Source organism: Teleopsis dalmanni, chromosome 1 (genome assembly GCF_002237135.1).
Source record: "Teleopsis dalmanni isolate 2A chromosome 1, ASM223713v2, whole genome shotgun sequence".
Taxonomy (NCBI): Eukaryota; Metazoa; Arthropoda; class Insecta; order Diptera; family Diopsidae; genus Teleopsis; species Teleopsis dalmanni.
In genome coordinates this window covers 171,912,499-171,928,100 of record NC_051846.1, presented here as the reverse complement: position 1 = coordinate 171,928,100, position 15,602 = coordinate 171,912,499, and the positions used below count along the sequence as shown (strand labels likewise).

At 27.6% G+C, this 15,602-nt stretch overlaps 1 protein-coding gene across 1 annotated transcript; it reads right to left on the bottom strand.

Annotated features, from left to right (window-relative positions):
• Window positions 1-3,493: 3,493 nt before the first annotated feature.
• Window positions 3,494-15,368, bottom strand: LOC119666714 (centrosomal protein of 162 kDa-like). Its single transcript, XM_038075996.1, has 7 exons — window positions 15,300-15,368; window positions 14,073-15,084; window positions 13,792-14,005; window positions 13,148-13,719; window positions 5,375-5,556; window positions 5,132-5,284; window positions 3,494-3,619 (listed from the first exon to the last, which is right to left on the bottom strand). Exons 1-7 carry the CDS (start codon window positions 15,366-15,368, stop codon window positions 3,494-3,496), a joined length of 2,328 nt encoding a protein of 775 aa, XP_037931924.1.
• Window positions 15,369-15,602: the final 234 nt, after the last annotated feature.

Sequence of the window (15,602 nt, the reverse complement as noted above, 5' to 3'; positions counted from 1 at the left end):
ATTTTTAATTATTCCAATCCTTTGCATTCACACACACACACATAAAATATAATATCATTACCATCATTTAGTAATACACCTTGAGGTGAATTTAGGTTTCTTCAACACATGTCCACTTAACCCATTTCTTATCCAATTTTAAAATAGGAAACTGAAGCGTTAAGACAGAAAATTCAACATTTTTAATTATCCAATCCTTTTCATTCATAAAATATAATATCATTACCATCATTTAGTAATACACCTTGAGGTGAGTTTAGATTTCTTCAACACATGTCCTCTTAACCCATTTCTTATCCAATATTAAAATAGGAAACTGAAGCGTTAATAAAGAGAACAGAACACTTTCAATTATTCTAATCCTTTCCATTCATAAAATATAATATAGAAATTCTTGGTAATGCTAAAACCCTATCTCTTTATATTCATTTTCTAACGAATTATTACATAATGTACTTTATGATATTGTAATACACACACACACATAATACAAATAAACCAAATCATCGAAAAACCATCATCATCGAAGTAAACCTAGGCTTCTTCAACATAAGTTGTCTTATCCATATCCAATTTCTTTCACATAGCGTAGCAATTTGCATCTTATTCTGTTATTCTGATGTTCTGTTGGTTTAGTTATATCATGTATATGGTTGAAATTGCTCCGCTCTGCACTATGAGTGGTTAGTGAGAGAACAACAAATATTATAAATGTTGTCTCCACTCCAACTAGAGACAAGAAGTACTAGCTGCGACTACAAAATGCGCCTAAGGACATATGTTAAGACCAATTAAGTAAGTAATTTTACGAATGTATAACTAATCAAGTTAGATGCTTCTAAGTTAAACATACAAGATAGATAAATAAAATATAACTTTTGCCTTTCTGTATAATCATTGACACTCATTTTTTCCCAACCAATAGTCATCTATATAATTAAAAATAATACATTATTTTTTGTCTGAATAATATTTAAAAAACTAAAGCTGCTTTTAAAATAATTAATTTATTAAGACAATACTTACATTTATAAGTACAAAGTAATTATAAGTAATGAAGCTAATAACACATTTAATGTAATTTATTTAAAATAATTTATATTAAATATAGTTTAAAAAAATATATACCACCATAACTTAACAATAAAACTTATGATTAAATTTAAAAATAGTTTTGAATAAACATATATATGTTAAAGTAAATTCTTGAAGTTATATGTAATATACAAAATTTTTTGGAATATTTATTAACAATTTCGTTTATTATTTATTAACATATTTACAGCAAACTACTATTATTTTAATAATATTAAGTATATAATTGCAAATATGTAGTTAGGTTATCAATAAACTCTCAGTTAACAGTTAAAGATATTTTTTAGAGCAAAATATATATTAAAAGTATTGAAATTTATTTAAAATATTTTGTTAATACATATATATATTAGCAACGATAAAATAAAGGAGGGACAATTTTTAATATTATTTCAAAGATTTGTTTTTTTTTATTTGGTAATATGGGAAATATTAAATTTTTTCACTTCAATTTTTTTAGAAAATTATAGTATTTATTAGTGCTGCTTTGTATTTGCAACTTAATTTCAATTTAATAGCATTTAAAAATAATTATGGTATAAGTTAGCATACTCTAGTATCTAAAGATTAATATTTGCGTTTTCAAATATATGTGTATTTTACATATAGTTGAAAGTTCATCTACTTAGTAAATTTGGCACACATTTTAAGAAATACTTTATGTTCCCAAACATTATGTACTATTAAAATGAATATATTTTATTTTTGGTAGAATTATTTAAGTGCCAGCTTATTTAAAGATATAGTCACAATTGTTTCGGATTAATAAATATCTATGATTTTAAAACATTAGTACAATTCATATTATGTTAATTTAAATTATACACTAAATAAAATAAGAATATTGCTTTAAATTCATTAAAATAAATATAAATTCACAGTTAAAATTATATAGTTAAATTTTGAAAATTACATGAAAATAATAGGATTTAAAATAAAAATATTAAAAACAGTTAAAGTTCAATTTTAATTTAGAATACATTTTATATTTTATATTTAATTACACATATCTAAATTTTATTTTAAATAAATATAAAAATTGCAAAATTTTTTAATACTTAACAGAAATTGCTTATTTTATATTAACAATGCGTCATTAACTTAGTTTTTAAATTATTTTAAAACATATTTAACATTTAAATTAATACTTTTAGAACTTATTTATGTATTGAAAATTATATATTTGTTAAAAAAAATCATATCATAGAACATTTGTACATTACCCCATAGCTTAATAAGCCGTCTAAAAATTACTTTAATATTTTTTGATATTAAAATTTTATAAATATTGTTAGTTGTCTTTATAAAATAAAAATATTTAAAATTATTATTTTAAATAATTTGTTTTATTTATTTCCAATTATATTTCTATAATTATGTTATTTTTATTTTAACATTTCATCATCTTAGGTAAAAAAATGGTTATTTTGTTTTTGATTTAAGTAATTTGTTTTTATTTTTATTTAATTCCTATGGAAGGAAACTGACGGTAAAAGTTTCTTCTGTGATATAGTTTTGGTTTAGTTTTGAAATCGTCATTTTCTTTATATTCAAACATATTATTTTAATTAAAATTTAATATTAATATACAAAATATATTATATGTAAAATATCTAATACACAATTATTTTTTCTTATTTTAAAAAAGTTTTTTTATTTAATTTCTACATATCTAAGATTTTGATTTTAAGTTCTAATAACTAACAAATATTTTAACACTTAATATAAGCAAATTGTTATATATTGTATTAAAATTTGTGTTTCTATATCTAAAAGTACTAGTTAGAATTATTTAAAAATATGTTTTGTAAATTAATTTTAAAAAAATATTAAAACCTTTTAATTGAAATTCAGTCAACAATTAAACATTTAATTTTTTTAATGTAATATTTTGCAATATATAACACTATATTTAATACAATGGGCCATTAGGCTCAAGTAGTGGATCTCTAAAATCACGTAACACTGTATTTAATTTTTTATAAAAATTTTTAAAATTTTACACCTAACTTTCCTACATGCATAACATTTTAAATTTACTTAAATGTATTTAAAATTTATAATAAAATAAATAGTTTTACATAAATGAAAATTATAACAGTTAATTTTTTAAATTAATCTTAAAATTAACCTTAAAATGAATATACTAAAATTTATATATAAACATACATAATATGTTTTAGACATTATAATATATATATATATATATATATATATATATATATATATATATATAAACATATTGTTATAAACGAATAGTTAAAAACACATTAATTTTTATATTTTCACAATGAACACATATTTTTTTTCATATATTAAATAAAAATATTATTTGAATATAATTAAAATAATAAAATTAATTTTTATTTTCATAAAAACTAAATTAAATTAAAATAATTTATTTATTATTGTTATCGGCAATCATTTCCTCCAATGCACCATTTAAACGTCCTTTACTTAATGCTTCTACAAGCATATGTAGACGCTCTTCTCGTTCTGAATGACGTCGCTCCAGTGATGATACCTTCAATAAATAAATTTATTTAATAAATTTATATTTTTCACATATTAAATAATAACGGTGAAATTTTTTATATACTTGTACGTTTCTTTTTTTTTAATATATTGAACAGCTCCATAGTTTACATATCCCATCGAAAAATCTTCTAAAGTATTAAGTGATTTTCTTTCAGAAAATTATTGACATTTTTCATTTGCATTTTATTTGATATATATCAAATATTTGATACATCAATAAAATAATGTATATAAGAACCAACATTTCTAATTTCTGAAATATCTTCGCAATCCTAATTAAGTTATAGAGCACTAGTCAGTTAGTGGATAGTAAAGAGACAATAAAGAGACAAGTAAAGACAATACATATTATTGATAGAATCCTACGGTCAATTCTATCTCTTGCACAGATATTGTATTGGAGAACTACAAGGGAAGGTATTACGATAATCAGTTTCATATTATTTCGAAAAAAGACTAATAGTTTAAAAGACTAACAGTTTAATTGTTGCTAATGGGAAACATACATCCAAAAAATTGATTTTAAAAGAAGCCTTGTGACACTTCATGCCAATTTATCGACACTAGAATTGACAGAAATGTCCTTACTACCAGGTATCTTATCATTTATGAAGTTAGCTGATAAATGTATCGACATTACGTTCAAAACTATATGACGTTTTGTAACCAGCATCGATTTTGCAAAAATCGGCAGTTAAGGACTTAATAACCACATGGTTTTTTACAGAGTTTTATTGCCTCTTCCATAAGAATATACATTCCTAGGAGCCTACTTCGTATGTGCATTAGTGCAGGGTATTCTAACAGCTAATGTGTGCCCGACTCCTTATACTCTTCACAGAATCTACAGTTTGTACCCGTAAGTATAACCAGTTTTATAAGGTAATGTTTTAGTCTACAGTGCCCTGTTAGGATTCTGTGATGATTCTAAGTTTTTCTTTTGATAAGTTTATACAATCCTGGTATCTCTTATTGTTATAGGTACTAATAAGTGATTTGGGTTGTTTTAACCCTGTGTGTTAGATATTTTTACACACTTTTTTTTGTACTCTTTTAATTATTCAGTCTACTTAAAAGGCTGTTACATTTTATTTTTATAACACATGTCAAATATTTTAATTATAATTTGTATTACATCAGCTAAATAGTTTTCAAGTAGTTTACTTAGTTTTTTTTTATTAGAAACCATTAAAATTACATAATATTTTTATATTATTGAATATTATACAATATGTTGTTTTCTCAATTAACAAGATTTAATAATTTATAACAAAAATATATTCAAAAAAATGATGTCTCTTCGGTATTGTATAAGATAAAAAAAATTTTTTGGATTGTTGCATAAACAAAATAAAAGAGATCATTAAACTTGGACAATTAAAACTTCAATTAAAATCCAAGTAAACAGAAAATAAATTGTCACTTCAACTAAAATTTAACATAATTAAAATGTCAAAAACTATCTTTGAATGGCTTTGCTATTGAGTGGCTCAAATACCTTAGCTTTCAGCGCATAATAATCCACGGGCATTTTACGGCGTTTCTGTAGTGCGAAGGCTTCATCACGTTCATTTAAGCGCTGCTGTAAAATGCGTACGGTTTCGTGACATGAGGCGAGTTCACGTTCATGGGCAGTTTGAAGAGATTTCAGCTGTAAAAGCGTAAAAGTGTGAATTAAAATATCTATTTGAGTATCATAAATTTGTTGCTTTTAATATCAATTCGATTATGCTTTACTTACATCTTGCAGACGCTTGTCATGCAGCGTCTTGTAATCCGCTTCCAGTAGTTTTATCTTATTTTGTGCTTCCTTAAGTGCTTGACTCTCAGTGTTTGCTGGAGTTTGATCTGCATTATGCGATGCATCGTAATGACGTCTTGAAAGTGTACTAGGCGTGCTGTGTGGTTTGTCTGATTTAAGTGCTAAAAGAAGAGTAGCCAATTAATGAAAGCAATTTTAAAATTTTTGTTTTTAAATAAATTTAAATAAATTGTTAAAAATTTTTATACAATTATGATAATGATAATAATTATTGTCATGATAATAATTATGATAATAAAAGTAGCGCAGTGAAGTATTTGTTTTATATTGTATGAAATTCGGAAGACAACATCAATGTTCATTTGTACTGAAACAGAAACTGACCTATCATGAATGATTTTAAGCACTTTCAAAAAGTATTATTAATGTATATATATATATATATGTATTATAAGATCCACTATATGTTTGTTTGTTGATCGTTTTTGCAGCACAGAAAAAACTTTCGGATTCAACAAGTACAAAACCACTTTCCTTTTGTTAGTAGTAATCGTTTGCTGATAGATGTAGGATCAGCGTTCAGGGTACCGGTCAGTACTGTAATAAATTTAGCTCATTACTTTATAACTTACATAAAGATCTAACCTAATAAAGAAGCAGTTAATGAAATATGCGTTTCAGATTTAATTTCTGATTTTGCTAATATATATATATACACAGAATTTTAATAATGTCTAGAAAATCAATCGAAAGAATTATTCAAAATTTAACAAGCTATAGCATGATAAATATGACATTACAACTAGAGTTAAGTATTAATTACACTATGACTTAAGCTTATTTATATACACAAACAATTATACTTTAAATTTATTTAAAAATTTTTTAAAATTATAGTTTAATTTTAAAAGAAATATAAACAAATAGAACGGGAGTTTACAAAAGGTCAGATTTTGAAATGAATCGCAGAACCAATAATGATGTTAATTAATATATATAAAACGTAGTATCCGATTGTAACTTAACGAAACATTTCAATAAATTTCGATTTTTTACAAAAGGTTAGATTTTGATATGAATCTCAGAAGCACTAATGATGCTGATTACTATAGATAAACGATAGAATCTAATAGTTCAGTTCAGGTTTTAATATGAATCGCAGAATCAATAATGATGTTGATTAATATAAATGAAAGGTAGTATCCGATTTCCCTATCGTTGTAACTTAACGAAGCATTTCAATAAATTTCGATCATCTTAAAAGGTCTTTTTATAATAATTATAAATAATGAGATAAAGGGGATATATCGATTGATTTCAATATTCTTAACAGCTTTTTCCAATATTTCAAATACAATGTAGCTTAATAGAGATAGACCAATTTCTCGAGGGCCACAATTTTAAAACTTATATTATTTTATTGTTATTTAAGGTCAGTTATGTCGGTCGTGACTATTGTACTTAATAGAAACTATTGTATTTGTTAGAGAGGTTTCGAAAAGTAATGAACTACAACAACAAAAATTCTTTAATATTATTTTAATTAATTGAATTTTTGGCTGACCATACATCTTGAAAATACATATCTTGAATATATATATCTTGAATATACAGTTTTGAATATTGTTAAATTACCCATCATCAGAGGTCTTGAAATTATTTCTTATATTGAATTTTTCCTGAATCAACTCGTACCCTGCCAAATATGAATTAAACGCTGACTCAGAAGTTTAGTTTAGTTTAGTATGTTTTATAGGATTTTTAATCATTTCACAGACGTTAAGTCGGATATGGCATCAAAGGCTTCATATTAAACTTAATTAATTAAAACCATTTAATTGCCTCATATTTCTAAAATTGTGTCACTCTTCGCAGAACTTTTTAATTAAATATGAGAACGTAAACAACTTTTTTGACTGGCAAATTCATCAGATTTAATCAGATCAGATTTCATCGATTTAAGTATTATATTATATTTGTTGTGTTAAATTAACAAGGAACAAATATATCAATCTGGCAACATCATTCATTTATCAATGCATTTTGTGCTTAATCATTTTATTGTATTTCAATTTAGTCTCAATAAAAGATTCATGTTAACAATATTATATTTAAATAAACAGCAAAGTTTAAACTAACAACAATTAGTCACATTGACGTTTCAATAGATATGTTATGCCTAGGACATTACAGACGACCCTGACTCGTCTCGTCTCATTGTTGAGACAAAATACTTAGGAATTTACTTGAAGAGTAAATTCGCCTGAAAGAACAATGCTAGTTTGATCACTGCAATATTTTAAGCCTCAAACCACGAAACTTAATTTAAATCGTAAGTTGAAGTATTAGGTTATTATTAGACAATATGCTTCAGATTTGTAATAGTGATCTAAAGCCTCTTTGAAATTGTGAGCTACAGTCACGTGAGACTTAGATATATACAATGATTCAATGTTTTTAACCCAAAACTAAAGAAATCTGGGTCCCAACAATCAAAGAAAAGAAAAAACATTCATAATTAAGAAGCACAATGACACTTGAAAACATAATTATTCAATTTCCTTCCTGATGAAGGCAAAAGTGAATTTGCGGTAATATGTGTAGAAATATACTAAAAATAACGTTCAAAATAAAAGTCAAAATTCTTAAAAAAACAAAACCGACTTTATAATTATTCAAACCTACTTGTAATTGGTTTTCGATTGAGACTTAGAAGAAAATTTACCGAGAACCTTCTTGAAATAAACACTTAATTTGAACCAGTACACATAAATACTATATGTGTATATTCGTATATCACTGCACATAATCCATGTACTCCGTAGTAGCTAAACAAAATAATTGCTTATTGTTAATTATACTACAGAGATTATAATAAACTGATCTGTTTAACAATAAAGTGTTCTTTCATTCGACTACAATCGACTAAGATCCCCGCGAGGAATAAATTTCAAGCATGTTTAACCTACATTGTGAGTACGCTAGACAATGACATTGACATTATCTTATATGCACAAGACTAAAATTATAATAATAAATTACCTCAAATATTATAACAAGAATTTTAATGTTGTAATATTTAAATTTTTTTAATTATCATAATAAACTAGTCAACAGAAATGAGAAAAAAAATTTATTACATAATATAAAATAAAAAAAATAAAAAAATAAAAAAAAAATAAAAAAATAAAAAAAAAATAAACAAATAAATTTATAGCTAATTTCTACAAATTAATAATGTTACATAATTTAATTTAATCGCATTGTAAATGCATAATTTTTTATAAAATTAGTAACGATCATTAATTAAAGCTTAAAAAATACAAAAGTTCGACTTTCGCTTTAAGTTTCAGTTTTCTTGCTGCCACAATTAAATGTTGGAAATATTTTTAAGAAGCACTGCGACAAACCTAAAATAGTTTAAAAAGAAAGGTACAATAGAAAAAAGTGAAGAAGTAAGCATACGAAGAAAAAAAAAACCATTGGAAAGATGATCAATTGAACGACTATCCAGTGACATAACGTCACTAAGTTGGCGGCGTATTCGGAATGCGACACGTATCGTAGGTGCGTTTCTACGTGATAGCAAAACATTATCAGTTAAATGCCCGATTATCATATAAAAAACCGAGCTACACATGCCATCACTCACACTTCTTCAAATCTTCACATATTCACATATTCACACATTCACACACCCTACACACTCCACCTCCACTGGATTGGTTCGCACTGATAACGGCTACAAACAAAATCACTTCGCGAGACAAGCTCGGATTGTCAAAGCATATTCAGTCAAGTCAGTCAGTGATTAATTTTTATTGATATGAACATTTTGTACCAGCAGTAATCGATGCCCCATTTGTACGTGCCTTCACCACTTGCGCAGAGAAAGTCCGTAAATCACTTGAAACCATGTTTGAACCGGCCGTAAATGCGCATTTGTATGAGAGGCTCTATCCCTATCGGGTATTTAAGAAATTACACACTTAACGAAATTGAAACTATAAATCGTTAATTGCTACAAAAACAAAAAACATGAAATTGTTATTGTTATTATTATTGTTGTTGTTGTTGCTGTTGTTGCTGTTGTTTTTAAATATAAAGTAATAAATTATGATGTGTGCGAAAATGATACAATATGTTTTTGTAAAAATAATATATGAGCTTTTAATATAAATAAATTAAATTAATGTTTTAATTAAGAGATAATGAATTGGCGCCTTAATCGATTATCTACAGAAAGTTGTGTTTAATAGGTAAAGTGTAATATAGGCTTTTCCATTTAATTTCCATTTTAATGTTTTAGTTGTAGGAGTGTATTTTTCTCTTTAATTCTGGCACTGAATCAAAAATAGTGTTAAGGGAATCAAACTACAGTGAAAGCTCGTTAAAGACACGCTCTTATATCTGCAATGTAACTAATATAGCCTCCTGGTTTCTTTTTTTGTACTAAGTATGCCCATTAGCTTCAGTTACATAGATCTTTAAACAAATGTTTTCTCGTCTCCTATAAATACAAACTCCCTTATACACAAGAGAACAGATTGCAAGCGGTCTAAAGTAAGTGTACCAACATATATTCTATAAATAATAGTGTTGAATCTTGATAAAAAAAAACAATTTACAATGATTTCTTTTTTCGTACGAAGTATGTCCATTAGCGTCTGTTAAATAGATCTTTGAACAAATGTTTTTTCGTCTCCTATAAATACAAACTCCCTTATAAACTAGAGTGAAGATTGAAGCAGTCTAAAGTAAGCGCGCAAACATGCATTCTACAAACATTAGTGTTATTTCTTACAAAAAAAAATTGTCCAATGATTAGTTTTAGTTAATTAGATTAGTTAATTTATATAGCTGTGATTTATGTGTTAGTTCTTATATCAATTGTTTTTTTTAGCTGCATAAGAACTCAAAGTCATAACACAAGACAAAAATATTGTGAAAATGAAATTTATCTTATTATAATCTGGTAGATAATTTCTCATAACATTTATTTTTTGAATATGATTTCCGATATATGAACGCCGTAAATTCAAGTTACATAGTCCATTCGATCAGTTCTATTTTTGACTATTTTCTGTAATAAATGTGTCTCTAAATGTGTGACGTAAACATTGGCTTTTAATGCTTCAAGAGTTACTGGTTTGTTGGCATAAACCAATAACTTAACATAGCCCCATAAAAAGTAATTGAGAGTCGTTAAATCATACGAACGAGGGGGCCAGATAACAGGATCACTTCTGGAAATAAAATTGATTCCTAATTGATATCGCAATTAATTGATTGTTAAAAATGGGAAGTTGTGCCGTCGTCGGCTTGTTGAGACCAAATGCGAAATGTTGTCGGTACTTAACTGATTAATTTCTGGAACAAAAACAAAAAAAACGGACTGATAATGCCGTCAGCTTGTAAACCACACCAAGCAGTCAATTGTAATGGATATAATGGTGATTCGTTAACGGATTGAGGATTATCTTCACTCCATATGGGGCAATTTTGCTTATTGACCTATGTCAATAACTAGAAATGAGCTTCATCACTAAACACAATTCTTTGATATGATCTTTGCAAACACATTAATTTCTTTCAAAATAAATTTTCACAATCTGGAAACGTTGTTCTAGTGTTATTCGATTTATAATGAATTTCCAAACACTACTAAGCTAAAATGTCTTAACAGTTTAATATTCTCATGAAAACACCCATTATATAACACAGCAAGTACAAGCGCTTTGTGGATTAAGTTTCTGACATTTAAAGTCTAAAATTACAATAAGACTAATAAATACTTCCAAATCTCACTGATGATGGATATGTGGCAATATCTGAAACGTACCAAGAACTCATTTGACTAAAAATAAAAAAATTTCATAGGATATCAATTTTTTTGTCACTATCGCCCCATTTTCAATTTGAAATAAATTTTTTTTCATATGGAAAACATAATTTACAAATAGATATTTTTACTATAATCAAAAACCTCTCTCTATCTTTCATTGAATTAAATCAGTTCATCAAATTTATTTAGGTGAATCGTCAACCTTGGTCGTCTTAAAATATAAGTGGTTTTAGATGGATAACCAGTTGCTGCTGAAATAACCTCTAATATCTAATCTAAGATCATATTAATGAGGTCTATTTAATCAACTCACTGAGCTTACGGATTCCTTGTGATATCTAATCCAAAGTGCTGTTTGACGACCAATTTTCGTAGATAATTTAATCGCTATGTTATATTATTTTAATTATTTTAAAAATTAAGTCTAATAATTTGATTAACAAGAATTAAGAACTCAATATTATAGTTTACAACTTCATCTGCATTCATAAAGATGTCAATTGATTTGCAAGTAACAAATGTACCTTCGATTTGATATCGTTATATGTAGGAGTTCTTAAAGTTAAAACTTTTATTTATGTATCACCTGACGGGTTTTTTTTTATTTGTAACAGGTCCGTCTTGGATCTTGCATTTAAATAGCACTTGATGGATCTTTTGATTTGTAAAAGTTCCATCTTCGATTTAATATCATTACATGTGGGAGCTTCAGAAGTAAAAACTTTTACCTATATATCGTGTATTCGATGTACCAACTAAAAATTTTTATTAATGATTTTCGATATCACAGTAACTTTAAATATGAACTGTAAATAAAAATGTTATAACCTATACTTTTTACCAATATTTGCAAAAACGTAAATTGAAGTTTACTATTAACTGTTTTGTTACGGAAACTACATGTTTTATAATAGATGTCTATACTATAGATTTTTAATTTAATGCTTTAATGAAATTAATATCTATTAAAACAAATGACTATAGTAAATAAGCTAGAAAGCGATAATAGTACAATATTCTTTATTATAAACGGATAATACTTTCTAGATCAGTGGTGGGCACAGAAATATGTTAAAGGGGCAGTATAACAATATTCACAATAAATACAAAATTATATACCTACTCATATTCAAAATTCATAACACCAAAACGGATTTCAGTATATGCTACTGATTCCCCCTGTTATTTCTACTTTTGATTGTTAATTGGAACAGTAGTTATTTGCGTAAATTTTTAGTGCTTGTGGATGAGCATTGTATTGCAAGTTGCGTATCATAGCTCTACTTTTGTTAAGACATGTAGGTAACTTTTTTTTATAAGCTTAATCATATTAGGTGTATCAGAACAGGAATTATGTAAGGACGAATAATAAATGGTATTACAGAGACAAATACATATGAATAAGCAAAAATTATTATAAACCACGGAACGCTGTTCTAGTGTTGTTTTACGTGATTATCATTATTGTTGTTGTTGCTGGAGTGCTTATAATTGTGATTTACAAATATATCAATAGATAACAGAATAATTGAATTGAGCCACTGCATGACCATCGCTAATCTAGATCTATATCTGAATTTATATACAAACACACATATTGTAGGTAACGAAACTATATGTATAAATTATATTATTTAAAACAATCTGTATACTAAAGAAATGAAATCTTTTCAAATATTTAATAGTTAATCAAATATTTTATCTAATTTGATTTGATAATTTGATGTTTATGTTGTTTTTATTAACAAACAAAATGTATTTAATGTTTAAAATTTTGCATATTTAAAAGATTTTATTTTGTTACGTTTTATAATGCAAATGAAGAGAAAATGAATTTAATTTAAAACGAAAACTGTAGCAAAATATTTTAAATATAAAAAAAATTAATAATAGAAATCTGAACTCACCGTCCTTTTCTCTTTGCAACTTTTTGATGGTCTTTTTGCATTCATCAAGTTCACGTGTCAAGCGCTGCATGGCCTTATCTTTAATGGCCAAATCAATGCGCATACCGCGTATGGTAGCCAAAAGATGTGCATCTTCTTTTGCAGCGGCGTGATAGGCAGACATTGAAATGGTGGAATCTGAATGAGAAACCGGCAGTTTGGAGGCAAGTGCATTGGAGATTGCCATATTGGGCTTGCGTAGGCCACTTTGTTTCGAATTGGGCCTGGAATTATTTGGCGTTGAATTTGCGGTGCTACTTGTGCTGGAGCTTGCTGAATGCTGATTAGAAGTGCCGATGGTATTTGTGCTATGATCTCGTGTAGAAGTTTTTGTGTTGGCTGTTTGTGTGCAGGCCGACGTAGTTACTCGCACTGTGGAACTGGTGTTTTCTGTCTCTTCTTCAACAATTTTAATATCATCAGTTTGTGTAGAATTATTGTAGTACTGCTCAGATTTTTTCGAAACAAAATAATCGAGTGTACGCACTTGAGATTCTATCTTTTCATTTAATTTTGTGTTGATTTCTTGTAAACTGCAATTATGTATGTGAAGAAGAATTCGTTTACACACAAATAAATTTTTAAATTATTGTAGAACAACTTACCTTAAGACTTGTGTTTCTAAATCAGCAATATGTGTTTCATATTTTGCTTGTACTGAGTTGAAGCGCGCTTGTACGTTGGCCAGTATTTGTTGTGCTTTGAGATCCTGTGCTTTGGCATCTGCCTCCAATTGTGCTATACGTTGTTCCAATAGTTTGCGACTATTTAAATTCTCTTGATCGTTGCTAGTACATTTTCCAGGATTTTTGGAAGCAACTATAATAGAAAAGACATGATATTTAAAAAACAGAGTTAAGCAATCTTCAACTAAATAATGACACACCTATCAATGCGGAAACAGAGTCAGGATGTTTACGCATCAAAATACGTTCCATTTCCCGACATTGTCGTTGCAAATCCTGTATAACTTTAGTATCTTTTTCTTTCAGTTCTTGTGCACGTTTTTTGTCTTGTCGAGTTTCTTCTAGTTCTGTTTGCAATGCTTTCTGTAATTCCAAAGCTTCACTGCGATCATTACGCGCTGCTTTCAGTTCCGTACGCAAAACGTTTGCACATTCTGTCAAGTGTTGCACATCTAATTTCAACATTTCCGATTCCTCCTGTAAATGTGAACTATTGTCACGCAAATCACGGTGCAAATGCGCTAAAGAGTCATGCTGTATGCGCAAAGACTGTAAACGTTCTTCAGTATCTTTAAGTTTCTCTTGTAACTGATCAATTTCCTGCTTTAAGACATGTTCTCTAGTCATGAAACTCATGGATTCAATCGGCGATGTTACCGACGAAACCATATGCTTTGGCGAAGAGTTGACAGATTTATCAGAAAAACTTTTTACAACCGCAGGTGTAGGTGTAGGTGAAAATATATTTTTATGAGGACTTAACGTTTGCGTAAATTGTGCAGAGTGTGTGTGACTAGCGATGCCGCTGTCAGGTGTAGTTATTGATGAGCGACGTACTGCGCTACCAGAATTACGTCGTTCACTGACACTAGGACTGCAGGCTTGTGTAGCATTAAAATTCAATGGCGATTTATGCGTGGGACTTGGCATGTACGCCTGTGATTGCTGCGTCTGTAACATACTGTCAACGCTGGGACGTCGATTAGTAATGTAATCAGATTTCGTATGTTCTATGCTTGTGCGTAAAACCGATAACATTCTAGACATGGGCATCAGGGCAATATTAGTATTAGATGCATGCAGTGATTCATGTGCATTTGAATTGAGGTGCGACACATTGTTTGTATCTAAATTCGTGCCATTTGAAATTAAACATGGTTCATCATTAACTGCCAACTCAATAGTTTCTATGCCTTCGGTTATTTCTTCCATCTGCAATGTATTAATAAAAGAGAAGGTTAATTTTTTTTCTTACAAGACTATAAAAACTTATTTTAAATTAAAGTAAATTTTCTTAAGTTTTTGTGAATGTAATTTTAATGATTGTTAACTGCGGTTGTTAGTTTGACGGTAATAATGAATATCATTGTATTATCAATTGAAAGAAAGTACATTTATATTTATTCTTTGCTACTTGTAGTATGAACATATAAAGCATTAAGTGTTTTTGTCGAGTAGTTTTGTCGTATCTTGCCAACACGTCTCCAAACATGCATCTTTTACATAAAATCTTCTATTGTTTTGCAAGTTTCAACCGCGCCCACTCCCTTAAAATATTCAAAAATTCTGCCTGGCAGACACAAGTTCACAGAGTACCAAATAGAAATTGTTAAGTGCATTGTGTTTCTTGAATAATAGAAGTACAATGGAGCAAATTTTGAAATTTTTCAATACATTTTAATTCTATTTTAACAAATTTTATATATATAGAAACGTAATATCTTTTTTTT

Coding starts and splice junctions, on each gene's coding strand:
- LOC119666714 (XM_038075996.1), bottom strand. CDS start 15,368: ATGCATGTTTGGAGACGTGTTGGCAAGATACGACAAAACTACTCGACA. Junction 13,720..13,791: donor TTAGAAACACAAGTCTTAAG/GTAAGTTGTTCT, acceptor ACATAATTGCAG/TTTACAAGAAATCAACACAA. Junction 5,557..13,147: donor GTTGCAAAGAGAAAAGGACG/GTGAGTTCAGAT, acceptor CTCTTCTTTTAG/CACTTAAATCAGACAAACCA.